General features: G+C 39.9%; 2 protein-coding genes across 3 annotated transcripts in view; one reads left to right on the top strand and one right to left on the bottom strand.

The window, feature by feature from the left end:
- RALGPS2 (Ral GEF with PH domain and SH3 binding motif 2) overlaps positions 1-27,250 on the top strand; it is a 71,917-nt gene that overhangs the window by 21,428 nt on the left and 23,239 nt on the right. For both annotated transcript variants that reach the window (XM_079981440.1, XM_079981439.1), the window contains exons 8-12: positions 20,745-20,882; positions 21,873-21,963; positions 22,507-22,574; positions 24,690-24,825; positions 26,060-26,211. In XM_079981440.1, coding sequence (XP_079837566.1) covers positions 20,745-20,882; positions 21,873-21,963; positions 22,507-22,574; positions 24,690-24,825; positions 26,060-26,211 — 585 coding nt within the window. The remainder of the gene's footprint in view (positions 1-20,744; positions 20,883-21,872; positions 21,964-22,506; positions 22,575-24,689; positions 24,826-26,059; positions 26,212-27,250) is intronic.
- On the bottom strand, positions 252-17,788 carry ANGPTL1 (angiopoietin like 1). Its single transcript, XM_079981540.1, has 5 exons — positions 17,436-17,788; positions 10,871-11,704; positions 6,100-6,293; positions 3,686-3,956; positions 252-1,070 (listed from the first exon to the last, which is right to left on the bottom strand). The coding sequence occupies exons 1-5, from the start codon at positions 17,464-17,466 to the stop codon at positions 883-885; spliced, it is 1,518 nt and encodes a 505-aa protein (XP_079837666.1). The 5' UTR covers positions 17,467-17,788; the 3' UTR covers positions 252-882.

The raw sequence follows: 27,250 nt of genomic DNA, 5'->3' as shown, positions 1-27,250 counted from the left end.
GTTAGAAGTACTGCTGGACCACCAAGTTATTCCCAAGTCACATGTTTGGTACACTCTATAGCGTTAATAACATGAACAAATTACTGATATTTGGAAAGTCCCTCAGTCGTTTTAGCCTTAAACTCAGTGCATGGCCTTATCTTTTGGACTGAATCCCAATCTGCAACACAGGCCTAATATTAGCTTGTCTCACAGTATCATGAATGGGTTACTCAGAACCTACGTGAAGGATATTGAACACTTAGGGGAAATGCTATATAAATACTTGTTTTATTATTATTTTATTCATATTTAGGATTAAGGTTTAGGCATGATGCCCTCCTATCCGAAGGGCAGCAAAGTTCACATGTCCTGTAAAAGCTATACTTAATGATAGTTACCATTACTGTTTTAAAATAAGAATACTTTTATTGATGCAAAATGCGCCTGCAAAACCAGAGTTGCTCTCTAGTTCATTGTCTGTTTTGTGACTTGTGTGCCCACATCTCAAAATTAGATTTCTACTGGAAGTAATCCTTGAAATAAAACTTAAATAGAGTTAAATCTATGAAAATGAATTGAGTTGCATGCTTCACACAGCAGCAGCATCTTGTCCTTCAGTTTCAAAGTTCAACTATTCTGCATCCGTGATGTTTTCTTGTAGCCTGCAAAATTGTTAGGTTTAATTACTGCCACTAAATCCCATACACCTTGTATTAACATAAATTTATTTTAAATGCAGAATCCTGCTTCCTTTGTGAGCAATTAGAACTTGCATAATTATCATATACAATATCACAGTAAGAAATGTTTAAAATAATACTTTGTAGGGCTTGCAAACAACTCAAAATGTAACATCAGTTTGAAGTTCAAGAGAAGATTTTGGAAATGTTTTTGAGCATCTCAATCAATGGGTCTGATCATCATCTGAACGGCTTTTAGCGAGTATGATCCGCCTCTGTACTCAGCCCAAAAAATCCCATCCTGGTGCTTGCTTCTATAATGTCCTCCTCTGTACCATACGCCATTGAGGTTAGAATGAGCACAGGCATTGTACCACCAGCCACCTTTGTGAAAATGGGCACAGTTTCCTGTGTGAAGAAATGAAACGTTAAGTGAAATTTCACAGCAGAAATAACTTACTTTAATAGTCTTTGTATTTTGAACCAATAGCAAGCTTAAGCTTGCAAGCATATTTCTCTCCTAGCTGTGATCTTGCAACATTCCCCCGACCTCAACCCCAATTTAGTAGAGCATCACTGAGCAAGTAGCTTCTTCTCCCATTGGAAATCAGAGTCAGGGCTAATTTTAAAAATGGTCCCATGTCTTTTGGTGAAGAAATGGTTCTGTCTTCATTGGTTAACTTTGCGCTTTCCCTCCCACTCCTCTCACTCTCTAAAGTAAGATAAGAGAAAGTGGAGATATTTTGTGTGGTTTCCTTAGCTGCAAAGTCTCTAGACCTGGTGGCACTGCCCATACCTCTCACTTTGCAACTTACAGCAGAACAGGAATTGCTGATATAGAGTCCTGTGTTAGCCAAACCTACAATGGTTCTTTGTGCCCACATAGTGGTTGAGTGGTGCTCCTTCCTAAGGTCTTGGCATTCTGAAGAAGCTGTAGACTTCTAGGTGTCCCAAATCAGGTCTATGAGGTTGCTTGAAAGGGCTTTCACCATGCAAATAAAATGTAAGGGTCTTGCTAAGGAATGTAAGGGTCTCTGTTAAGGAAATTGTGCCTTTTTGCATGTTGATCTTCTAGAACAAGGTCATTGTCCTAACACCTTCAAGAGACAATTGACTGTTCTGGCAGTCATTCTTAAGACCTAGGAGACGCATTCCTACCTCAATATTCTCACTTCAGTTTCTAAGAGAATAGTACTGTTGTGTACAAGCTTCCCTAATAGAGCTCAATGATGTGTGTGCTCCTTCTTTGTGGGGAGTAAGTGAGGATCTGTATGTACTTGCTAATATGTCTAGTGTTCATAGAGCTTTTCCTACTTACAATTATTTATGAGTGTTTCAGAACTAAGAACCCTGTCACAATATTTGTGCTTTTGCCCAAAAGCATATTAAGTATGGGGATGTGTTGTACTTCCCTATTGGTCCTTACTCTAGAAGGAATTATATCTCACTCTGAAACTACTCTTGTCTTGAGAATACCTTTCTACCTTTATACCCTTTGCTTCAGTGGAAATTTCATAAAGTCACTTGCAACAGGTTTCTTTGATCCTGTAAAGGTAAAGGTAAAGGGACCCCTGACCGTTAGGTCCAGTTACGGACAACTCAGGGATGCGGCGCTCATCTCGCTTTACTGGCCGAGGGAGCCGACGTTTGTCCGCAGACAGTTTTTCTGGGTCATGTGGCCAGCATGACTAAGCCGCTTCTGGCGAACCAGAGCAGCACACGGAAATGCCATTTACCTTCCCTCCGGAGTGGTACCTATTTATCTACTTGCACTTTGACGTGCTTTCAAACTGCTAGGTGGGCAACAGTAAGAAGGATAGAATCCTGCCTTAACCATTGCCATGCTTTCCTGCTTAAAGGATAAGATACGGAGGGGTTAGGTTTCATTCACCCCTTTTTGTCCCTCTGAGTTTTAGCTCTAGTTTGAGTCTTAAGGGATGCGGGTGGCTATGTGGTCTAAACCACTGAGCCACTTGGGCTTGCCAATCAGAAGGTCGGCAGTTCAAATCCCTGCGACAGGTTGAGCTCCTGTTGCTTGGTCCCAGCTCCTGCCAACCTAGCAATTCGAAAGCACACCCAAAAGTGCGGGAAGGTAAACGACGTTTCCATGTACTGCTCTGGTTCGCCATAAGCGAAGCAGTTTAGTCATGCTGGCCACATGACCCAGAAAAACTGTCTGTGGACAAACACCGGCTCCCTCGACCAGTAAAGCGAGATAAGCGCCGCAACCCCACAGTCGTCTGTGACTGGACTTAACTGTCAGGGGTCCTTTACCTTTTTTTTTTCTTCTTCTTCTTTTTTTTTTTAGTTTGAGTCTTGGGGAACTCCTCCTTCCTATCTTTACTTTATCCTTTGTTTTTTGCTACCTTAGTTCTTCTTATCCTTTTGTGACCAACAAAAGGATGGAGCTTGGCTGTTACCACTCCTTCCAAGGAAAAATTGACTGAAGTGAAAAAGAATAAGCTGTCAAAACCCAGTGTCTGATTTGGTGTAATTTGTTTTGGATACATTGAATATAATACAGTACCTTCCTTATATTCTGTGTCTTGTCACTATTCATTCTTTAGAAGTTACTATGAACCTGTACTTTGCGGTCTTCTTTAAGCCCCAAATCTTTCACTAGATTTGGACAAAGGCAAGTCCCTACATGTTGAATGCATGTAGTTTTATGTATTTCTAGCTTTGAATGTGCCCTTACATAGTGTGAATGGGTAATTTCTGATGGCAGAGCAAGGTTTGCTGGCCCCATATTTATTCTGGCATGGTAAATAGTAGTTCTCAGGATATGAAGGTGCGTTTGAACATTTGCTGTGTGAAATTAACGTGGTTTTACCATTGCCAAAAGTAATGTGCCAGTTGTGCATGTTTGAGTCATCTTACATGAAGATACTTTGTGTATGAGCTTGAACATTAGAGGATAGTTTTGTTTGTTTTCTAAATTTTGCTTCACTTGATCAGAATTATTTCCTCAATTCTTTCTTGTAATAAGAAACAGTAGAGTTATACACTGTTGTATTTCCTACCTGTGTACATATCTCTGTCTCGGTCCAGTGTTGTAAATTGTTTCCCATTGTGCCATATCATGGAGTCACCAGCATTCCCTTGATAAGTGCCTAGACGCAATCGATAGAATTCATTTTCTGGTTCCAGTCGGAAACTGCTGTATTCTGCATAGACTTTCTTATTACTCCAGTCTTCTAACTCAATCAGAAGTCTGTAATTGTCCTGATTGGAAAGTAAGTAAATATTTTCCAGTCCCAGCCAGTATTCTCCAGCAACATTTCCAAATCCTTTCTGTTAAAACAAAACAATTCTGATTAGATTGCCTTGTAGTTCAATTAGAAAGTTACTTATTTACAGTTAATATATCACATAACTATAAGTGGTGTCTTTAAACACTGGGAGAAATTTCCAATCAATACTGAACCCTAATCGATGGGAGAGTTCAAAGAAAGATGTGTATTGTTCATCTTCTTCCCTTTTGCTTTGTAGTATCTAGCACAATTCGCCTCATGTCTTGCTGTATGTTTCCTTGTACCACCTCCAGCATCTTTGGCTGGTAAGATGCTCACAACATACATTATGTTGTACCAAATACTATGGGGAGAGATGGCTCAACTCACAACATTCATTATATTGTACAAAATACTATGGGGAGAGGTGGCTCAACATGGACTGCCATTTTCAGAAGAGGGTGGTCTTTGTTCTGCCATTAGAGCAGACCTGCCACAGAATTCTACCCACCTCCATAGATTTTGGCTATGCTTATTCACTACATCCAATTCCTGAACACCACACATGATTCTAGGCTGAGTTCATAATGGTTCCTTCCCTATGCAGGGATGAAAACAGAACCCATATAAGATACTCCTTCTGAACCAGCCAGGGTGTCATATGGGTACAGGTTTGCCCCCCTGCATCTTCATTCTCAGACTGCTTATCTGCTTTCAGTTATTTTTTTGTGATGGTAAAGATTGTTACTTATTCATATGGCTGCAATATTTATGGCTGCAGTTTGGTTAATACATTATTATTAATCAATTTAAATGGCACTCCAGTTAATCAGGAAGCAGCTTTTAAACAATTTATTTGAATCCATGCGTTTTTAAAAACTGCAGATAGCAAATTCCATCTTAGAAGAGTCACTTCTTACTTTTTTAGAGACTAAGGGGTGAAATACCTCCTTTATCATCTAAAAATTCATGTTTTGATTCAGTATTTCTGCTTTTTGCTAATACATAGATTTAATTTTTTAATGAACTAAGACTAGCAGCTAACTAACAGCACAATTCTATGCTTACTTATTTAGAAATAAGTTTGTTCAGTGGAACTTCTTAGTATGTCTAGGATTGCAGACTAAGAGTTTTTTAATTGGATGACTCTCATATTTGTATAACATTAAATGCTTAATAAGGAATTAAAATATCATAATCTTAAATATTGACAGGACAAAATGGAAAGGAAAGGGATGGACATAAAGTGAGATTATGGCTGCAAACCTATACATGGTTATCTCAGAGTATGTCCCACTGAACTCAGTGAGGCTTAATTATGAGTACACATGTAGAGGATTGCACTAAAGGCAGACTCTTTGCTGGTCACTTTTCTATTGCACTGTGCTAAGCCATGGTTTAGAGGGATGCGGGTGGTGCTGTGGGTTAAACCACAGAGCCTAGGACTTGCCAATCAGGAGGTCGGCGGTTTGAATCCCCACGGTATGGTGAGCTCCCGTTTTTCAGTCCCAGCTCCTGCCAACCTAGCAGTTTGAAAGCACTCAAAGTGCAAGTAGATAAATAGGTACCGCTCTGGCGGGAAGGTAAATGGCGTTTCCATGCGCTGCTCTGGTTCGCCAGAAGCGGCTTAGTCATGCTGGCCATATGACCCGGAAGCTGTACGTCGGCTCCCTCGGCCAGTAAAGCGAGATGAGTGCCGCAACCCCAGAGTCTACCACGACTGGACCTAACGGTCAGGGGTCCCTTTACCTTTACCTTTTAAGCCATGGTTTGGCTTAGCCTGATGTCCAAACCTTGTAGTTCAGCTCTCCTGGGCAGACCATGAGCTGTAAATCACAGGACAAAGCTTAGTTAAAGCTTGTAGTTTGTCTGGAGAGAGCTCAGCCACAAGCCTCCCTGGGTTTGGATGACATGCTAAGCTAAACCAAGACTTTGCTCAGCGCAACAGCAAAACTACCAGGGCAGAGCAAAGTGGCCACAGTCTCTCCTTTGGGAGCCCAAATGCTTGTTCATTTGCACTAAGCCCATGGTGTGGCTTAACATTGCACATAGAGGGGGCCATTGTTAACAGCTTTGACATAAGAATTCTGAAGCAGGTACAGAGATACCTCCAATGCACACATGCTTTAAGTAATTCTGAGGAAGGAACATATAATTTCTGTTTTACAGTGCACCATAACTGAGTCTTTTTTAAAAAAGATTACCTTGTAATTGTCCCAGTTTGTGAAGAAGTTCACAGAACCATCTGTTCTTTTTTGTATAACTGTCCAGCCCCCAGGATCAAGGCTGTTCTCACACCATAATTGCACAGGTCCATGGCTGTTTTCAGGCTTGATCATATAAATCCCACTGCTGGAGTAGCCAGCTTGTTTTGCTTCTTGACAATCTTTGAATGGACCTTTTGAAAACAATTTGAGAGTTTACAAATACGTCAGAGTTCTGTAATGGTGCTTACTTACATTGATAGTAAAATATTTCGTTCAAGCTATTAAGCTGACATGCATAAAACGATCCAGCATAAGATATTGTTATGCTTTCACTTTGACGACAGTAACTACGACTTATTTTTCTTAATGCTCATTTGCCTAAAACTAACAGTTGCAGGACCAAACTTGCAAACTGTTCTAAATCATTACAGATTTTCCTAATCAGAAGGTATCATTTATTTCACATGCCTAGGGTAGAGAGGTAGAGAGGAAGGATATACTAAAAGTTGCTATAGCATAGTGGCTTGCAGGTGTGGAAAATCATTGTTTAAACACATGGGAGTTCAGTGGTGTCTACTTTGACTAGTAATTGTTTCCATGTTCTAGAATAGCGGCCTTTCTCAGTCCTGACACTTGATTCCTTTTTCAGCTTGTGTTGCCAGGTGTTGAACCTGCAATTTCTGCATGCAAATTCTTGAACTATTTCAGTCTGGCTTCAGGCCCAGAGGTGATCACTTTGGTTGATGACCTTTAATTGGAGGGAGACAGGGGGAGTGCAACCCTTTTGAGTTTCTTAGATTTCATTGTGACTTTTTGATACCATTGCCCGTGGCGTACTGCTGAAGTGGGTTGGGAGTTGGAGGCACAGTGATGCAATGATTCTGCTGCTTCCTGCCACACAAGCTACAGAGAATGATATTGGGAAGCTCCTGCTTAATCCCTTAGCACTTGTGCTGTGGGATTCCTCAAGGTTCAATTCTGCTCCCAATGATGATTATGAAGCCGTTGGAGGTGCTCATTGCGGTGGGGCTTGGTGTCACCAATATACAAATGACACCCATCTCTGTCGCTACATCCTATATATGTCAGATGCTGTTGTACTGAACTGGATGATCCAAGGATCTTCATTGGCTACCTATATATTACTAGGCCCAAAGTATGGTTTGATTTGTAAAGTCGGAATGACCCAGGACCAAGGTACCTCTTATTCTTCCTTTCCCTTTACTGAGTGGCCTGGGCCTGCGATTAGAAGGAAAGTCTATTTAATGTCCCACTGTTGAACAAGGCTCACTATGCAATGACATGGAGCAGGACCTTCTCTATTGTGCTGCAACAACATTAATGAGCTTCTGATGTTTGATGGACGCATACCTCTTCTTTTAGGTCTATGAGTGATTTGAGTTGTTTGATTTCAATCTGGTGTTAGGGTCTCCAGATTTACTGCTCTTCCTTTGTAATAATTTTACATTGGGTTTTATCCTATGTGTATCTTGATATGTTCTATTATAGTTTCATAATTTTATTGGAAACCACCCTGGGAGTTAATAAAGAAAAGTAAAGCATGTGCTCCTGCCACTGAGCTATAGACAAGTTTCCCCCCTACTTCCCCAATGTTTCCCAGCTTAGGTAGAACATTTTCCATCTTTCAAAGTCCAGGGAAGAGAATGTCTCAAACGAATGCACAAGAAGATTGTTTCACTAGTGGTTTCAAGCCTCAAATTTCCCCTCTCCTGTTGCACATGCCTTTCCACTGGGAAATATGAGAGGGGGGAAAGCTAAGCAATGTCTAAAATAGTTTCGTGTTGCCTCCTGTCTGTTAAGCTCTCAATTCATTTGAAGGACGTTTCCAGATCTTATGAATATAATTCTATATATTATTTCAATTGCAGACTATTATATTAACAGATTCAAGCAATGAAAACAAAGAAACAAGGAAGTCAGACTTAACTTCTTTTCAGTTCTTATGAGCCCATGTCAGATTATTTTGTAGCCAGTTTTTTGCATTTCAGAATAAGAACTTCATAAAACAATGGGGTGAACAGCTCTGCACAAATGTCTTCCACCTCATTGTAAATTTTCTATATGGGTAAAACTCTGAGAGTATGGAAATTCATCTCTTGTTGAAGGATTTTTTTTATTGATCAATTTATGGAGAAGTAAATTATAAATAGTTTTGCAAAAGCTATTCATAGCTTGTAAATATATCCTTCTATCCTTAAATAAATGCCTTTGCCAAATTCATTGTGACATATATCATTTACGGTGGTCACACTGGTCTCGTTCCTGTGTTTTCCTCATTCCATTTTTCTGGTTCCAGATAGAAGTAAAGATCTATCTTAAGCTTTAACTCTTTAGGAATTTTTTCTCAGGATGGTGAGGTTCCAGGCATAGTTTTTGACCCTAAATTAGCCCTAATGCTGAACCCCACCAGCAGTGCTGTATGTCAGCTGAAATAGGCTCTTCTTGCCAGCTTAGGCCTCAAAGGTTGCCTTTCTGAGGGAAATACTGAGTGCTAACAAGTTTCGCTAATGGGCAAATGGATATACACATGCACCACTGGCACACTTTTCTAACAATATTCATTATAATGAACACTTTTCTAACAATATTTATTATAATGAATATTCAGTAAATATATTTACAGAAGTATATATAGTAAATGTTTGGTATTCCTGCACTGAGTCCCATTTCTACCCTCTCTTTTCATTTTAGGGGACCCAAAATGGTATTGTTTGTTAGATTTCCTTTCCCAATAATGCCAGAGAAATAGGTAGTTGTGTTACTTTGGTTACAGTTCAGCCCACACCAACCTGCAAGTAAGCGATGTATAATTTAGTGGGCCTTATTTACAAGACACTGTGCACAGATTCGTTTTTGAGATCTGCCTTTTTGTACCCAATTTCATTTATTCACACTTATGCAGCAGCCAGATTCTAAGATGTTTGCCATGTTAAAATGTGAAAGGGCAAGTGTCCTCCAGCACTATGGGGGCACATGGCAAAAGTGTTGCTTTGTTGCTGTATGATTAGGCAACCTTATACCTTGATTAATAATTAGCTCTGTTCCCAATGTGTTACATATTATGCAAATAATTAAGTACTATTTACATCTAGTATTTCATTTGCACTGTATCCCTCTTTGTATCAGCAGCTGTTCATTCAATATTTCATTCAGTATGTGGTTTTTCTTTGAATGCTGGTCAAAATGGCCAGCTGTGACAGAAGACAAAGCTAGGCATTTCTCTGTGGAAGAATATAATATGCAAGAAGGAATGATTTCACAGATAGAAGAATGGGAGATTTTAAAATGTAGAGTTTAGAACCCTGGCTGTTGCAGAAATGAAATTTCTTCCAGATGTATCATAAATCATATCATTCATGGATACTTTCTACAGCTCTTGTAATCCCCAGGTTATTTTTCACAGTTTGCTAGTAAATTATCATCAAGAATGTGCTGAATGAAGCAGATTGTTAGCTACAATATTCTCTTCTTCTACCCTTCCAGAAATAAATAGTATATATATATATATATATATATATATATATATATATATATATATCAGTAACAACAGGGACGCAGGTGGCGCTGTGGGTAAAAGCCTCAGCACCTAGGGCTTGCCGATCGAAAGGTCGGCGGTTCGAATCCCTGCGGCGGGGTGCGCTCCCGTCGTTCGGTCCCAGCGCCTGCCAACCTAGCAGTTCGAAAGCACCCCTGGGTGCAAGTAGATAAATAGGGACCGCTTACTAGCGGGAAGGTAAACGGCGTTTCCGTGTGCGGCTCTGGCTCTGGCTCTGGCCAGAGCAGCGATGTCACGCTGGCCACGTGACCCGGAAGTGTCTCCGGACAGCGCTGGCCCCCGGCCTCTTGAGTGAGATGGGCGCACCAACCCCAGAGTCTGGCAAGACTGGCCCGTACGGGCAGGGGTACCTTTACCTTTACCTTATCAGTAACAACAGGTGTCATTATATTAAAAAATATTGAACCATAATCTTCCATTACTCCTTAAAACATTATAGCAGCTAGTTACCTTTAGAGGACAGTAATATTGATCTCTGTTTCAGTTTCTAACTTTGTTGTCCATATAATCTATATCAGTTGCAGAAATGTCAGGCCTCTACAAATGGATGATAGTTTTAGTCCTGTAGCTTACAATTGTCTGAATAATTTGTCACCACTGAAATAATTTAGCCTTTTGTTTTTAGAAAAAAATAACTTGAAAGCTTGATTACATAGCACACCCTCAACAATATTTTGTAGATTTTACCAGGGTAGAAACTTGCAGTCATTGCCTGTATACATAAAGATGTTATACAAACAAACCTTTTGCTGTGAGTAAATGGTCTCAGACACTGGACAGAGACCTACATTGCCTACAGTGTGTTGCTGGAATGTAACTGCTTAAAGCTGCTAGAAAATATGAAGTAGGTGAAGGGGGCGAGAAAATGGCCCATGCTACTTTCTTTAACAAAGAGCATGACAAAACTACAGTCTCTTAGATCAGAACACTCTTCATACAGTTCCATAAGTTGGTCGGCACCCTTTTGAAAAGGTTTCATTTGGTCATTCCTAGCTGAAAGAAGCAGGTTTGTGGGACAAAGGCTTTTGGGTGAAAACGGGCCATCTGAGTGTAAGAGCATTCTGCAGTGATTTTTGGCTTTGGTTTGTGTTTTCTTCACAGTCACCAACCAGAAGTCTTCAGATTGTCTGAGAAGCCCCCATCCCAAAGGTTCATAGATAATAGTTCTAGAAATAGCAGTAAATGTCTTACCTTCATTGATTAAAGTTAACGGTGGGATCCTGAAAGGGCTTTTTGTAGGAGAAGTAGCAGGATCAGGGGGTGGCCTTACATCTCTGTCTCTAGGATAGCCTGGATCTCTTTGAATTTCATTACTTCCCAGGAGCCCAGGAGTGTATTGTTGACTGTTAGGAATGTGGTGAGGCACCACTTGAACTAAAGGAGGAGAGCCATGTGTGTCCTGGCGAGAGAATATCCGCAGACATTGCTCTTCCAGCAGTGAGATGACCACTGATTGATTATTTACAAGATCAGTTAGTGTTGCATATTTCACTTCCAGTTCTCTGTACCTTGTAGTCATCTTCAGCATTTCAGTTGTGACATTGAGGATTTTGTTTTCCAGCTGGGAAAGCTCAAGTGAATTGTCCCGTTTGCGGATTATCTCATGCAGAAGTTGCATGTACAGCTGAGTAACCCTGGAATTCATGTTGCGGCTCTCTTTTCTCAACAGTTTTACTTCATTTACTATATTCCCATCCACATCCACCACTAGCTGCAAGAGATCAATCTCTCTCTTTTGTTTGGATAATACATCCTTCAGATTCTCGATGTCCATTCTAGTAATTTCATCTTTTCTGCTCTCTGGCCCTGGCCCTTTGGTATTGACACAAATTGGTCCGGTTATTTTTTGTTCAGGGACAATAAATGTATAGCCACACTTTTTCCCTTCCTCTCCCCCTTCTGCAGAACGTGGGTTTCGTCTGAGAGTGCTTTTGAGTTTCAGCTGTTTTGTGTAGTGTCCATTTGGTAGTAACAGAAGTAACAGCAAACTCAAAGTCCATGAGAATGCCTTCATTTTCAAGTAAGCTAAATGGAAAAAAACAAAATTAAAAAATTATTGTTAAGGTCCTTTTGTTAAAAATACTATCAAATCCATCAGTCACCAAGGATAGAGAACTAAGATTTCTGTAGGGTGTTACCCCTCCAAACTGGGTCATACTGTATTCCCAGTAAAAGAAAATAAGGGGGGAAGGAAATCATGTTAATATATTTGCACCACAAATAGATCAGTCAACTAAAATATGAGCTATTGGGCAGTAGTAATGCTATAAAACGTGACTTGGAAAGGCTTTAAAATGCAGGAGAATTCTAATAGATTGACAACTATTTAGAGATAATACTAGCAATAGGCTTCTAGGATTCTATGAAGGTGAATCTAAAGGCGACCTTGCAGTAATTCCTTCCTGGATTCAGCAGCCTCTCCTTCAGTCTAATGGTTGCTATATGGTGGCTCTGTAGATTTCCCCCATTATTCAAAGCACTAAGACCATTTGCATCACTACTGTATTTGGCAGTGTTGCATTGGAGTTGCTTCAGCATCAAATAATCTAGCACTTCAGGGCCAAACAGGCAAGTAGCATGATCTTGAGGCACTTCTGTGGGATAGACGAAGGCAATTGCTTCCAACCATTTTGCTTCATATTTGCAGTATGTGATGTCAATGCACTGAAGTAGTTCTGGCTAACATAGGTATGTGTAGATGGGCAGGAGAGTATAGTAAATTGTTTGTGGGTTAATCACTTTGGGGGACCTGTTTGCAAGCCCAGCATGACTAGCCACTTCCAGGCAGGGAAGCAGAGATCTCCCAGGATGAGAGGCTTGGAGGAAGAGGCAAATGCTGCCAGGTGAGAGATGGGAGGGTTCAGCCTTCTATGTATGGGATAAAAAGTTAGGATATATCTATGAGAGAGGACTCAGTATTCTGATAGCTCTTTTTCTCTTCTACTATTTCTTGTTTAATTAGGCTTTTTTAATTGTAATGGCAGAGGGTGTGTGTGTGTGTGTGTGTGTGTGTGTGTGTAAGGGCAGTTGGCCATGGAACCATAGCTATAATGCTATCAAATTCAATTTTCACAGTCTTCCCCCAAATGATGAGATTGGGAAGGAGGGCAAGAGGGTCAAAATGTAGAATAATTGGGAGTTATTTAGAGCCACAATAGTAGCTCAGCAAGAATGTATACCACGGATCAAGAATGTACCACCTTGCCAAGAGTATGATTGCATGATTAACAAGCAGAGTCAAAAGAAGCTATTAAAGACCAGTTTCCTTTAAAAATGAAAGTCTTGTCGAAATGAGAAGAACAAAACTGAACACAAACTTTGGCAAATAAATATAGGTGGACCATAATGGATGCTAAAAAATGAATTTGAGGAGCACATTGCTAACAACAGATCCCTGTGCTGGAACTAATTATCACAGAAGAGAGCCTGAGGAACTGAGACAGATAGTGCTGACAAGAGACAAAGTTCTAGGCCTTATTACACCTTTTAAAAATGACAAATTCACTGGGTCCAGATGACATCCACCTGAGAGTCCTTAAGCAACTTAAATGTAGAATTGCTGGTCTTCCAGTAAAAATATATAAATAGTACCTCAGACCAGCCTCCATACCTGAGGTTTGCAAAGTGGCCAGTGTAACACCAGTTTTTAAAAAGAGATCCATGGAGTTTCCTGGTAATTACAGGCTGGTTAACTTAACATCTATTCTGGGAAAAGTGGAAAGTACTGTTAAAGATAGAATGACCAAGCATATAATAGAATAAGAAGTCTTGCTAAAGCAGAACCAGCATAGCTTCTGCAAGCATTCTTAGAGTTTTTTGAGTGTTTCAACAAACATATCTAGTTTGCTTCCAGCTGAGGCTGTCTTCAATACTTAATGGGTTTATGAGATACTACTACCATAGGTATTTGTTAAGATGTTCCCTTCTGGGTACTTGGAAGATAATTTCTAGACTTTTCGAAGACTAAGGGTCTGGGTCAAGCAAAAACCAGTTTTGGCTACAACCTATTACTTACAGTAGCAGCTATTGGACAGATCTATTTGCCCATGGGTGTACATTATACATACTGTATTCAGACATGAAAGTACTTTGATGTATGCATCAAATAAGAACCCATGGGGACAATGCATAGTGTTTTTCATGGCTTTAGGCATTGGTGACTTCAAGGAAGCTATTGCTTATGAACCCCTAAACATTCCATCGTAAGAGAACTCCCTCATTTCCCCCACATAAAATCTCTGAAATTTTCCTTACGTTTATTTCCCTTCTCTGTTCTCAGATAAGTGGAACCTGCATCAAAATGTTGAAGTGCTCCTGTTCAGAATGCTCGGTTCCATTTCCCCTCCTGACAGATTTTTTTGTCTCCCTTCCAACAGTCAATCAGTATTCTGTGGCCAATATAAGATGATCAGTCCTCATTGGAAAGTTGGTTGCAGGGGGGAGTCCTGTGGGATTTCCCCCACCATATTTTTTATTCTTTTATAAACTTTGGGGGTTCCCCCATGCCTCCGTATGACTGGCACCATTTTGGTTCAACTGGTACTCAAAGAATTAAGATTGCTCTTAGTGCTTATATAATGGACACAGTGCTGCTGTGTGGCTTCATTCCTCAAGTGCCTTGTCAGTGTGAGGAAATCCATTCTGTAACCCTGTTTTCTACCATGTGCTTAATTTATTAGTGTATAATGTACAGTGGTGCCTCGCAAGATGAAAAGAATCCGTTCCACGATTCTCTTCGTCTAGCGGTTTTTTTGTCTTGCAAAGCAAGCCCATTGACAGCTTAGCGGATTAGCGGCTTTTAGCGATCAGCTGTTAAGCGGCTTATCAGCGGATCAGCTGATAAGCGGCTTAGCGGCTTAGGAAAAGGGGGGGGAAAAGGGGGGGAAAAACCCTAGGAACTCACAAGACATTTTCGTCTTGCAAAGCAAGCCCATAGGGAAATTCGTTTTGCGAAGCGCCTCCAAAACGGGAAACCCTTTCGTCTAGCGGGTTTTCCGTCTTGCGAGGCGTTCGTCTTGCGGGGCACCACTGTATGTTATCATTGTGTGACCTCCAAAGGTTCTCTGCTCCAATATAGAAAAAAACCTCTGCTGCACCACCCAGCCTTTGCTTAAAAACCTCCACCACCTACCAAGGCAACTGAGTCTTTATGTCCTGAAGTTAACCTACCGAATGTGAATTGTTCAGTAACACATTGTGTTATTATGGAAACAAAAGAAGCCAGTGTATTTATATTTATTACTTTCTCAATTTTCTAGATGAGTTCAGATGGGTATTGTGAGCAACACTTTACTTAAAGCAACATAACTACTTCTTTAAAGGCAATTGAGGAAACTTGCTTTTTCTCACTGAACTTTCTATACATTAATTAGTAACAAGTAAAGTTTTCTTTTTAAAGCAAAGCCAGCCTAGCTGAATTGACATAGTGGAACAAAGGCATCTGCTCAAGATTGATTAATTTTCACAGTACTGTATTGTTGAAACTGGACCTTTCATAAATGGGTTGCAAGGGAATGTTATTTTAGCATATTTTGACATGTGTACAAAAAGGTCATTTGTTACTTGAATGGTGGTTTTCATATTAACATACAAAAATCTTAGGTGTGGACCCTAAGTTGCAATGTATGTTTCTTATTCGGTCTGCTATACACAGAACCATTTCAATTTCTCATATCTTTGTGCACCACTGAATCTGGCAAACATTTTGAATATGTTGAACATCCCAATCCCTGCCAGAATATTGTAGTCCAAAATAAACTGTCAATTGCAGACATTGAAGTACAGAATCCTAATCTCAGTAGTGCCATGTTAAATTGTGTTAATCACATGTGTGTTGACATCAAAGTTTGGTTAAGAGTGTTGATTTCTAAGTCTTCTTGGGCAGAAATGGTTCATCTCACTTTCAGAGTACTGGAACTAAATTGATCCTAAAATTCATAGGCTGCAATCCATGGACACATGCATTTTCTTCTTGCATTCCTTTTCCAGCAACTGCTGTTCTTAATCCTACACTATCAGGTGGAGTTTAGGAAAGCTGTTCATAGCTAGGTGCAGTTTCATGTTCAAGAGGAAATGTTTGGGAAGACCCAGTCTATGTCCTACATTGATTATTTGTTTTGTTGTTTTGTGTTGGTTATGCGAAAGTACATTCTGCTGAAATGAACTGGGCTTCTTTCCACATGATGGCAGCTATCCAACAAATGAGTTACCGCAAGTACAAACATAGGTTTCCCATTGTCAGCTATGAAATAGCCAGTACTTGGATTTCTTTATCTTTCAAAGATTACAGTGAGGAAAGTCCCTGAATCACAGCCAGTGTCAAAGTTGGAATGAGCATCTACTGCAACTAAATAGCAGTAGCTTCAAGGAAACTAATGTTGAAAGCTCATTTTTACTAACAGCAAAAATGTGTGCTCTTGTATTAGCATATTCCAGACTTAATCAGCATATTTTAAATAATATATTCTTTTAAATCACCTTTAAAACCACTATTAAAGTACTTAAATGTTATGGAGTTTAAATAACACAGGAACCCACATTTTAAAGTATGGCTAATAAAAAACTCCTGAAATGACTTCATAGTAATTCTTGGAGTCATTAGTAGTTGCTTAAGGCTCCGAAATTGCTTTTCATATACGAAATGTAGAAGTAAACTGTTGTCCATTTATTACCATCAGTGCTGACTGTGTGAAAATTGGTGACCCTAGACCCTGAGACAACCTTGTTCCCCAGCTAGGTGTCCTAATGAATTTAGGAACTATGCTGCATTTGTCTGAATAAACATTTGATAATAATTTGAGCTACTGTCTACTACATGTATTAGTTTTATGTACTATGATAGATTCTAAAATGCAATCATTTTAAGAGCTAGTTATTGAAGCCAGGCTGCTACTTTCATGTGCAAATCGTGTTATTAATCTACCCCACTGTAACATGGAACATCACTGTTACTGTGAATCCAGGGTTCATAGTCAGCTGTTGCTCTTTGTGATGTTCAGTGTAGATTACAGCTTTTGGGTAATCTTCAGCTATACGCTTTCAAAATTAATACTTGTAGCTGCATCACTAACAACTTACGCTGGGTTTACTTCTTCCCATTCAGGACTGGTCATGCAATTTTTTAGTTTTTCAAGCAGTAAATTCCTTCAGGTTAACACTGCCATAATGCTATTCCATGAATAAGAAAGTGTTAAATGGCAATGGAAAATCCAAGTTTTAATGAAAGCCCCTGATCAAAATGTCCATTTGGGTGTACAGCAGGAATAGTGATTTATCAATAGGAAAAGTGCAAGTTAAGGCTTTAATTGTAGATTCTCCTAGTAATATATTTGGGGAGAAGCCTGTGACACTATTTCAGGGGTACTTCTTGATTAGTTTCATTTTCTTTTAGGAGGACTGTCAATGTTTTAGTAAGGAATGCTAAGAAAATCCTTTTTGTTGTGCAGATCAAGCAGTACAATTGTTTTTCATGGTCACCATCAGCCAACTTTTCTGAAAGTTGGTGGGTGGGGGATTTTCTTCCCTCTTGTATAAACATGAAACAATACAGTCAAGGATATTACACCTTATACTTGTAATGGAGCACCCTCAAAATTTATTGGATTCAATAAAAGAAAAAACTAAACTGTGTGCATTAGCATGTATGAATTTTGGTGGCACATAAAATGTAGCAGCATCCATATGTAATCTACAATCTGAAACAACTACAGAAAAGTTGTGTGCCGTTTGACAACAAACAAAATGTATAGACACCAACCTTGTAATGGCTTTTTCTTCTGAAGGAGCATAAAAATCCACAGACCCCCTTTTGCGTAGATTCTCCTCCTGGTGCCAGAACAATTGTCTGGCAATCTGCGTCGTTCTAGGGAGAACGGCTGCTTTCTCTTGCCATATATTACATCCGAGTACGTATCACCCCATTTGGTTTAATAAGAGAACCACATATCAAAGTCATTTTCTTCTGCTCCAGGAAAGATGGAGATATTTTGAAGCTGCTTTGCCTTGCCTTTGCATGCTGAAATGCCCTAGCCAGCAACAGTAGACCTTGCTTCCATATACTGCACACTTGGGTGTGTTTCTTAAACAAATGCATGCCTAGACTTAAAGCAGTCAGCCCATGTATGATGTCACTGGAGAAGAGGAGGCGGGGGAAGACTCCGAAGGATTTCCTACCCACAACCTTTGGAAAAAGGAGAAAACTGGCAGGGGGGGAGGAGGGGGAGAGGGAGGGGGAGAACCACAGTATGAACAAGGAGAGATTGTCTGCTAGTTTAAAGGGAGGGCAGCAGATGGAGAAACAATAAGAAAAGTTTAGGCGATTGCAAAATATTTCGCTCTGCAGCCTAAGGATGCCTGTCGAGTTGTTGCAGTAGTAGGCTTAGTTATGACTGGAGATTGTCAGGCTAGTAAACTCACTTTTGTGTTCCCAGAAATGAAAGAAATAGGCTGAGTGAATTTAACAGTAAAATGAAGCAGTTATAGTCCTGAAGAATGCAGACCAGAATGTCATCTTCAATTCTTTAAGTTTATTTAATCAGTTCTTCACTGCAGCAGTAATCAATAAATCAATAAAATAGAAGATGATGTTAATTCTTTTTGTGAGTGTTGCATACATGGAGAAATATGTTGGAAGGGAGAGAGTTGGACTTTTCATTAGTACTATAAGTTAACAGTTTTACAGTATTTTGAGAGGAAAATAAAACACTTACCGGTAAGTCTTAATTTTGGTTAATAGCAACTATTTTAGTGTTTTATTATAAATATCTATGTAGGCAAGGCAAACAATTGCATGAACTTCATGCTAGAAACCTGCAAATCTTACTTGTAATTTAAATTAATTTTACCATTGAGCTTACCTAAATTGGCTGCCATCATTCTGCCAAATCTTTAAACTCAACAACCAGACAGAGATAATGAACAAATTCAAGGCACCCCACCATGTCTCAAAGGTGCCCACCTTCTACATCGTTTTCTGTTTAACTACAGTACTTGAATACTTCAAAAGCTTAAAGTTCTGCAAGTACAATTTATGAAGATCGTGGTTATTTAGAATCAATGCAAATCAGAGCAGTTTTTCATTTTCTGTAGCAAGCATTTATTTTTACAGTATGGCATATAATAACTCTCAGAATGTAGAAGAGCAGAGCAAACCTTATTTTTAAGTACTTTAGTTCCCCAAGTTAACTTAGATGTAAGCAAACTCGCCAAGTCACCATAGATGCATTTCTAAGAATAATTACTTTAATTCAGAGAGTAAAACTAAAGCCTGACTTCATGTTGGACTGGCAGTATACAATTGCAGCATTGTAGTCAGTCAGGCAGTGAGGACTGGTGATGCTTTGTTTATCCAACCAATCTAGTTTGAAATTTCCCTAGGAGACCTTTTGATATAAGGTTAGCGCTTTGGAAGAACCTTATTGTAACATTGAAGCCTTGGAAGAATATTTCAGGGCAAAGGGTCAGTTCAAGAGGATCACTTCTGGCAAGATCAAGCTGCGTTCAAATCTGTCAGTTTTGGATCTTTCCCTTTCTCATTTTTCCAATCAGTTCATTACATTTCTGCATCACTTTGTGATTTTTTTTAAAGTATTCACAAAACCTCTCAAGCATATAGTGCACAATTATCCTAATATGCACATATTTGTTTGCAGTTTTGCCTAATAATACATAGTTTTATAGACATTTTTTCTAATATGCATTTTTTGTTATTTTCACTAAAATTTGCATTTTATTTACACTTTCCCCTAATCACATTTTTGTTTGTTTGAGAACTTCATTGTAAAATTCAGAGAAGTGCAAATTAGATAGCTTTGCTTTAAAATGCAAACCGAACTACATCAAACCCAGTTCTTTACTACTTGATAATCATGGAAGGAGTAAATATTCAGCTCATTCTCTGAAATTCAGAGTATTACTGACATCCCTTGTAGGTTGGGGTTAAGTATGTGACATTCTTTCCTCTCTCTCTGGCATCACTTAGAGACAAACTTAATACAGTGGTACCTCTGGATACGAATGGGATCCATTCCAGAGCCCCGTTCGCATCCTGAAGTAAACGTAAGACGCGTCTGCGCGTGTGCAGGTCGCGTTTCGCCGCTTCCATGCATGCACGTGACATCATTTTGAGCGTCTGCACATGCGCAAGCGGCAAAACCAGGAAGTAACTCACTCTGTTATTTGTGGGTCGCCGCGGAGCGCAACCCGAAAATACTTAACTTGGAGCTACTTCAGCCCGAGGTATGACTCTAACATTATCTAATTCATTGAATTAACTCTGTGCTACAGTAGGGCTGTTTTTGCCAAATTGTCCTTCAAAAACGTCTTACATAGGATTTTTAAAGTCCATGTACAATTGCTCGTGGCAATTTCAGAATATTATAAAACATTTCAGAATGTTATTATAGACTAAGATATAAAGTATTTTACTCAGTTCTGTGATTTCTTGACCATGTGCTATTATTTGTAAGAACTCAGCTTCCTCTAAATATGACAACTTAAATTTTTACTCCATGACTACATAACAAGACCTAAAAACGTGACTGTGGTTTATCTAGAAAGTTAAAAAAAACAAAACCTGGATGTAGCAAATACTATTGATTTAAAAATAAGGTTGAAGGGAAAAGAAATGCCCATTAACCAAATACTTTTAACCTGTTGATTTGTAAACATGCTTTTAAGTATGTGAAACCTTATAACCTTGTAACAGCATTCAGTTTTCAGATATGGCAAAGCTACATCTTCCTCATATCTTCAGTGCCTTGTCACTTTTCTCCAGCTTAAAGCACAACTGAAAGGATATGTTTCTGATTATGGATTCTGCCCAACACTGGACACACAGAGTTGTGTTTACGCAATGGGACTTTCCCTCTCTTTTCCTTGCACACCCTTAAAATCTGCTCTGGAGGGTCCTCCAGCACAAGCGGTGGAGAAGAGGAAAGTTCTGTTGTGCAACGGAAAATCAGCTGTGCCTCTGAAACAGCAGCATTGGATACAATGCTAAATGTTTTGGATTTTGTTGACCAAGACCAAAAAAATCTTTTTTTCTGTGTGATCTTATGTTGTCCAGGTATTTATCTCTCAGATTTGACATACATTGACTCGGCATACCCATCGACAGGGAGTATTTTGGAAAATGAGCAAAGATCAAACTTAATGAATAACATACTCAGAATAATTTCAGATTTACAGCAGTCATGTGAATATGGTAAGTTGCTATGCATTCATACTACAGCATTGTAATTAATCACTGAATAAGATTCTCTGAATATAAAATCCATTAATTCTAATCACCTGTGTTCTGGGGACAGCTACCCATCAAATGCAAGAGTTCCCTCCTAACGGAGTATAACACTCATAAGGCAAGTTTTACCCAACTCTGGGGACATTTGGAGTGGCAGAGCCAACACCTCTTCCAAAGCCCTACTGGCTCTGGTTAATTACAGCAGAATGTGGAGAGAGGAATAGTCTTTTTTCCCCCTTTCCCATGGCAGTTCTAGGGTGGTGCAAGAGAAGGACCCGGATCAGGACCCTCACTTGTCCAATGGATCCTTGGCTGACCTCACTCCACCTCACCCTCACAATGTCCCATTTCAAAGCCTTGCACTTCTTTACTGCTGGTGGCACAGAATCTCCAAAGTAACCTGAGCCTTCTGTGGGTGGAGCAGGGGCTTCCATGGTAGTGGAGAAAAGTAGAAGCAGGTGAAAGGACACCTAGATCACAGATCAGGTGTTAGGCATGCTTCCTTAGTAATAGTAGTTTATCAAGTATATTATATACTTAAGTGATGTTTGAAAATCTGTTTATGCGGACCTTTGGGACAGAATGTTTGAATTCCACCCTTTGTTTTGCTGCAGTAGACTAATCTGGCTACCCCTCTAGGAGTTAGTACCACAACAGAATAACATCCATTGTCCATTATAGTGTGTTTTTCCATACATTTGTGCGGTTAATCAACAGTTCCCTGCTTTTGTTTGCATTTGTTTTATCTTTTTGAAGGATGGCATAACGTATTTTGTCACCCAGAAATTAATGGGGTGTGAGAAGCATGAGGTGTTAATTGCGTATTTTAAGGAAGTAATAAGATGTAGTGCATCTATGGGATGGGATAAGCAATTAAAAAAAAAAATACATGTGCAAAAGTCAGCTCTTGGTGAAGGATACCAAAATGCTGATTACATTTTGCTTGCTGTCTAGATATTCCTGTGTTGCCTCATGTTCAAAAATACTTGAATTCTGTTCAGTATATAGAAGAACTTCAGAAGTTTGTGGAAGATGACAATTATAAGTAAGTATAAAATCGAGTAAATTAGAATATAACAATTGTTTTTGCTTTTAAAGCTAAGTAATATTTCGTAAAGGTAAAGGACCCCTGACAGTTACCGGTAAGTCCAGTCGCAGACGACTCTGGGGTTGCGGCGCTCATCTCGCTTTACTGGCCGAGGGAGCTGGCGTTTGTCCGCAGACAGTTTTCCCAGGTCATGTGGGCAGCATGACTAAGCCGCTTTTGCTATTTCATAAAGAACCATTTGGAATTTTTGGGAGCTCCTTAAATTGTTGTCTGCCTTGCATCTCCCTTGATTGTAATTTAAAGATAAGCCATAGGTAGCAACCAAAGTCTTCAAATAATTATCCATGGGAAAATGACTTAATTTAGTCCTGACTAACTTACAGGTTTCAGTTGTTTAATAAAAGTATTTCTAACCCATTTCCCCTCTAAATAGACTCCAGGGTGATGTATAGCATATGAATACATAAAAAAGCATTGCCTACCAGTTCCCACCTATATTGCGTTATAAGCAAACCTTTTTTTGGTTGTTTCTAAATGCAGGCTGTCATTAAAGATAGAACCCGGAACAAGTACCCCACGTTCTGCTGCATCTCGTGAAGATTTAGTAGGTAAATGTTTATCAGACAACAATAAAGTTTAAATATTTTTTAACATTTCTTTGTTTCTAAACTTGTCTGTTAAAGGTGTAAAAACAGAGAGTCAGTATCAAAGATGTCCTGAAGAATATACACTGGCCCAGTGCTTTTAAAGTCTTGCAACTATTATACAGTAGTAGCCGGTTTCAGCTGTTCAGTGATAACTTAAACACTGGAGGTACTTCTTGTTTCTTAATAAGAATAAAACTTAAAATTGAAACTTATCTGGGATAGCTCAGTTGGTAGAGCATGAGACTCTTAATCTCAAGGTTGTGGGTTTGAGCCCCATGTTGGGTAAAATGTTCCTGCATTGCAGGGAGTTGGACTAGATGACCATCATGGTCCCTTCCAGCTCTATAATACTATGGTAAAAGGAAAAGGGACCCCTGACCGTTAGGTCCAGTCGCGGACGACTCTGGGGTTGCGGCGCTCATCTCGCTTTACTGGCCGAGAGAGCGGGCGTACAGCTTCCGGGTCATGTGGCCAGCATGACTAAGCTGCTTCTGGCGAACCAGAGCAGCGCACAGAAACGCTGTTTACCTTCCCGCCATAGTGGTACCTATTTATCTACTTGCACTTGACGTGCTTTCGAACTGCTAGGTTGGCAGGAGCTGGAACCGAGCAACAACGAGCTCACCCTGTCACAGCGATTCGAACCACCGACCTTCCAATCAGCAAGCCCAAGGCTCAGTGGTTTAGACCACAGTGCCACCCGTGTATACTATGAACTGTGATTAAAAACTACATACTAACCAAACACTAAAAACATGTTTTCAACATTTAACAAATGCCGACAAATTACTTGAACGCTGCTATATTAAAGGTGACATCAGTGGCTGCTTTACATTTGTGTGTATTTTGAGAAGGATGTTCTTGTGGACTTCCATTATTTGGTAAAAAGCGATGAGCATTCTAAGGAGCTCTTGCTGTGTTCTTTTTAAAAAATGGAGTTGAGGTAGTCAGGAAACAGATTTAGGGATAGAGAGCTGCTGTTTCTAGAGCTTAGGAGAGAATTTTTCTAGGAATTCATTTCCAACTTTTTACAAATCCCTCCATTTGAATATTCTTTCTCTAGAAGTGAGTCAGTAATAACATAAAATATCTATACCTAATAGTGTGTGCATTTTCTGTGTCTGGAGAATAAGGCATTTAGTACATTTCAGGAGACATTCTCCATATTTGGAGAATCTTCAGATTGCAGGAATATCTCCCAATATTACTATTAAGGATGTCCACATACCATACAGACAAATGACATTGGCCAATTACTGAAATATCTCTTACATCTCCATAGTATCAGCTGAAAGAATGTGTTAAGCATGCCAATTTTCACATGCGTTAGTTCTCTCGTTTTCACAAACCTATTTCCTTGTCTGACTTCAGTTTGAGGATTCTAGTTACCAAAGTCTTACTATGTTCATGCCAGGGCCAAAAGTCTGTTTTGATATTTCAACAACATTTAGTGTGTTTTTAAAATAAATAAATGAATACCAGTAGGAGCCAGTAGGAGAACACTTTAATCTCCCAGGACATTCAGTTCAGGATCTCAAAGCAGCTGTCTTATTACAAAAGAATCTCAGAAACAGACTCGAAAGAGAAGTTGCTGAATTACAACTTATCACTAAACTGAAAACCATGGAGAGACCTGATCTTAATAGAGATATTGGATTCTTGTCTCATTACATATGCTAAAGCTATTTTTGGTCATCTGTAGGACTGTAGTTTCCTGTAGGACTAATTGCAGTCGTTAACAGTCGCCCACAGGTTTACTATGCCCATTAAATCAATCACCCATCTCCTACCACCCTCCTGAGAAAAACCCCACCCCACCCTCCCACTATATATAAGGGTCTGGTGACTTCTGTTTCAGTGTATCTGAAGAAGTGTGCATGCACACGAAAGCTCATACCAAGAACAAACTTAGTTGGTCTCTAAGGTGCTACTGGACGTTTTTTAAATAAATACTTGTTATATAAGAATCCATTCATGTATTTTTTAAATTATCAACTCTAGTTTGAAATTGGGGAGTCATAAGTGTGATAAGTATTTGTCGTGTTCACCTAAAATTTGCTCTCTCTTTTTTTCCAGGTCCTGAAGTGGGAGTTTCGCCGCAAAGTGTTCGAAAAAATGCTGCAGCTGAAGGAGCATTGCTACCACCGACTCCTCCATCCCCAAGGAATCTGATGCCACACGGGCATAGAAAATGTCACAGTTTAGGATACAAGTTAGCATTTGATTTGAAATTCAGCTTAGATGCTGTGTGTTGTTGACATAATCCCCATATGTTAGCCCTTTTATCCCATGACCCCCAATCTTATTACTTAAAGAATAATTTGTCTTGGTACCTTTTGCCGTTTTGTTTTAGCATCTAGTGGCCTGCTTTGCATGTATCATTAAAGCCATGGTGTAAAATAAGCCAGGACACCATGAATGAGCAGTGTGCAGTTGAATTATTTTCACAGGCCTGTTTTAGGTTCATTAAGGTGGAGCTAGCTCGCCACCAGCCACATATGGAAGGCTACCAGGGATTCATGAAGTCTCCCGCTTTTGCAACCTGTGTGGGCCTGCAGAAGCCTGGTGTCGTATCAGATTCCTGGCAGCCACAGTACATAACTGGTGGCTGTGCTTGGCCAGTTGGACCACAGTTTGTGCATGTTCTCTGTAGGAATCCTGCTGCCATTTGAAATATCCCTTTGTGCCTCCTGAGCTGATCTAATGCAAATTAGCACTTATTTATTAATCACCTCAAAAACTCATGAAGACACCATTAGAAAGTTTAAAACACAGGGAGGGTTTCTTTACATTTACTTTTGAAACTGCTCCCAAATTTTCTAGTGTTAATGGCAAAATCTACACATAGCACCATGAATTGTGAATGGTGTATGTACCAGGGAGCCAATCCTTTATTGCTAGTGTTGTTGCAGGGAAAATGCAGTCATTTAAAAAAGAAGGTGTGGTAATCACTGTGTGGTTATTTTGCCACTTAAACATTCATACTTTTTGTGCCCATGTTCAAAATGCGTGAATCCTCTCTGCAATAGATCCCTGTCGTACACACTTGGCGTACTTTTTTGTTTATATGCTTGCCATGCTGTGTGGTGAAGTGGTTAAGAGTGGTAGACTTGTAATCTGGTGAACCGGGTTCGATTCCCTGCTCCTCCACATGCAGCTGCTGGGTGACCTTGGGCCAGTCACACTTCGCTGAAGTCTCTCAGCCCCACTCACCTCACAGAGTCGTTGTTGTGGGGGAGGAAGGGAAAGGAGATTGTTGGCCGCTTTGAGACTCCTTAGGGTAGTGATAAAGCGGGATATCAAATCCAAACTCCTCCTCCTCTTCTTCTTATCATGGAGAAAATATAAACTTGAGTACTAGAAAATGTATTACCTTGATACGTAAAACATATTATGTCCTAAAGTAGTTGTATGTTTTGTTTTTATCTCCTTCGTTCCTTTTATAGTTTTATTCATAAAACAAACACAGCAGAGTTCAAAAGTGCAACATTCCCCAATGCAGGACCAAGGCATCTGTTAGATGACAGTGTCATGGAACCACATGCCCCATCCAGGGGACAGGCAGAGAGCTCCACTCTTTCTAGTGGAATTTCAATAGGTAAGATGTTAAGCCTACTGAGCAGTGAAAGGTATTTCTAGGCTTGTATCCAAAAGTATTAGAGGGATCATTTTTTATGGTCCTGGAACAGTTCCACATAAGGCTTTTTTTACCCTAAGAAAAGGATAAACTCTGAAAAAACTTCAATATAAAATGTTAATAATGTGTTTCTTACTAATAAATTTTATAATCTGGAGTCTGAGTTCATGGCTCTCCGCAAACCCCCACCAACTGACTCGCCAATATCTGGTGTAGTGACCAACTCCCTCCTGCCCAAAGGTGGAAATACCCAAGTGAAAGTGCTCCTGAGAGATTTCTGAATTTTGCTTTGCTCACAAGGCAGCAGCTCTGGCCATGCATGCATCCTGTTTGGTCTTGGTCTTCTCTAGACTGCCCCTCTTATGGGTAGATGGCATGCTTGATGACCCTTGATGAATGCACCCCCAATTTTACTTTGCAGCCAATTGTTACCTGTCCCATATGTGATGTTACATATGATGTCAGTTGTGGAGCCACTGGTCATAGTTTGGGAAAAACTGCATTGTGGGCCCAATTCACACCCCTGTTGGGCTTGATTTTGCATATGAGTCAGAGGTCCCCATGGTTGCTGTCACAGGCTTTGCAAATTTGCATCTCTTCAGTTCTGTCCATGTAATTAATAACAGCTGGCTCTATAATAGTCATAACATTGCTGTGTGTGTCAGTTGATCTATCCTCAGCGCCAAATTCAGTACGAAGCATTGATACTGCTGCTGGCGCTGTGGTTTAAACCACTGAGCCTCTTGAGCTTCCCAGTTGGAACTTCGGTGATTTGAATCCCCGTGATGGGGTGAGCTCCCATTGCTCTGTCCCAGCTCCTGCCAACCTAGCAATTCGAAAGCATCCCAGTGTAAGTAGATAAATAGGTACCGCTGCAGCGGGAAGGTAAACGGCATTTCCATGCGCTCTGGCACTCGTCGCGGTCCTTCGTGCACCAGTAGCGGTTTAGTCATGCTGGCTACATGACCCAGAAAACACTGGACAAACGCCGGCTCCCTCG

The sequence above is a fragment of the Podarcis cretensis genome, assembly GCF_951804945.1.
Source record: "Podarcis cretensis genome assembly, chromosome: 6".
NCBI classification, from domain to species: Eukaryota; Metazoa; Chordata; class Lepidosauria; order Squamata; family Lacertidae; genus Podarcis; species Podarcis cretensis.
Note: the sequence above shows the minus strand (reverse complement) of the source record. Positions and strands in the feature narration are given on the sequence as shown.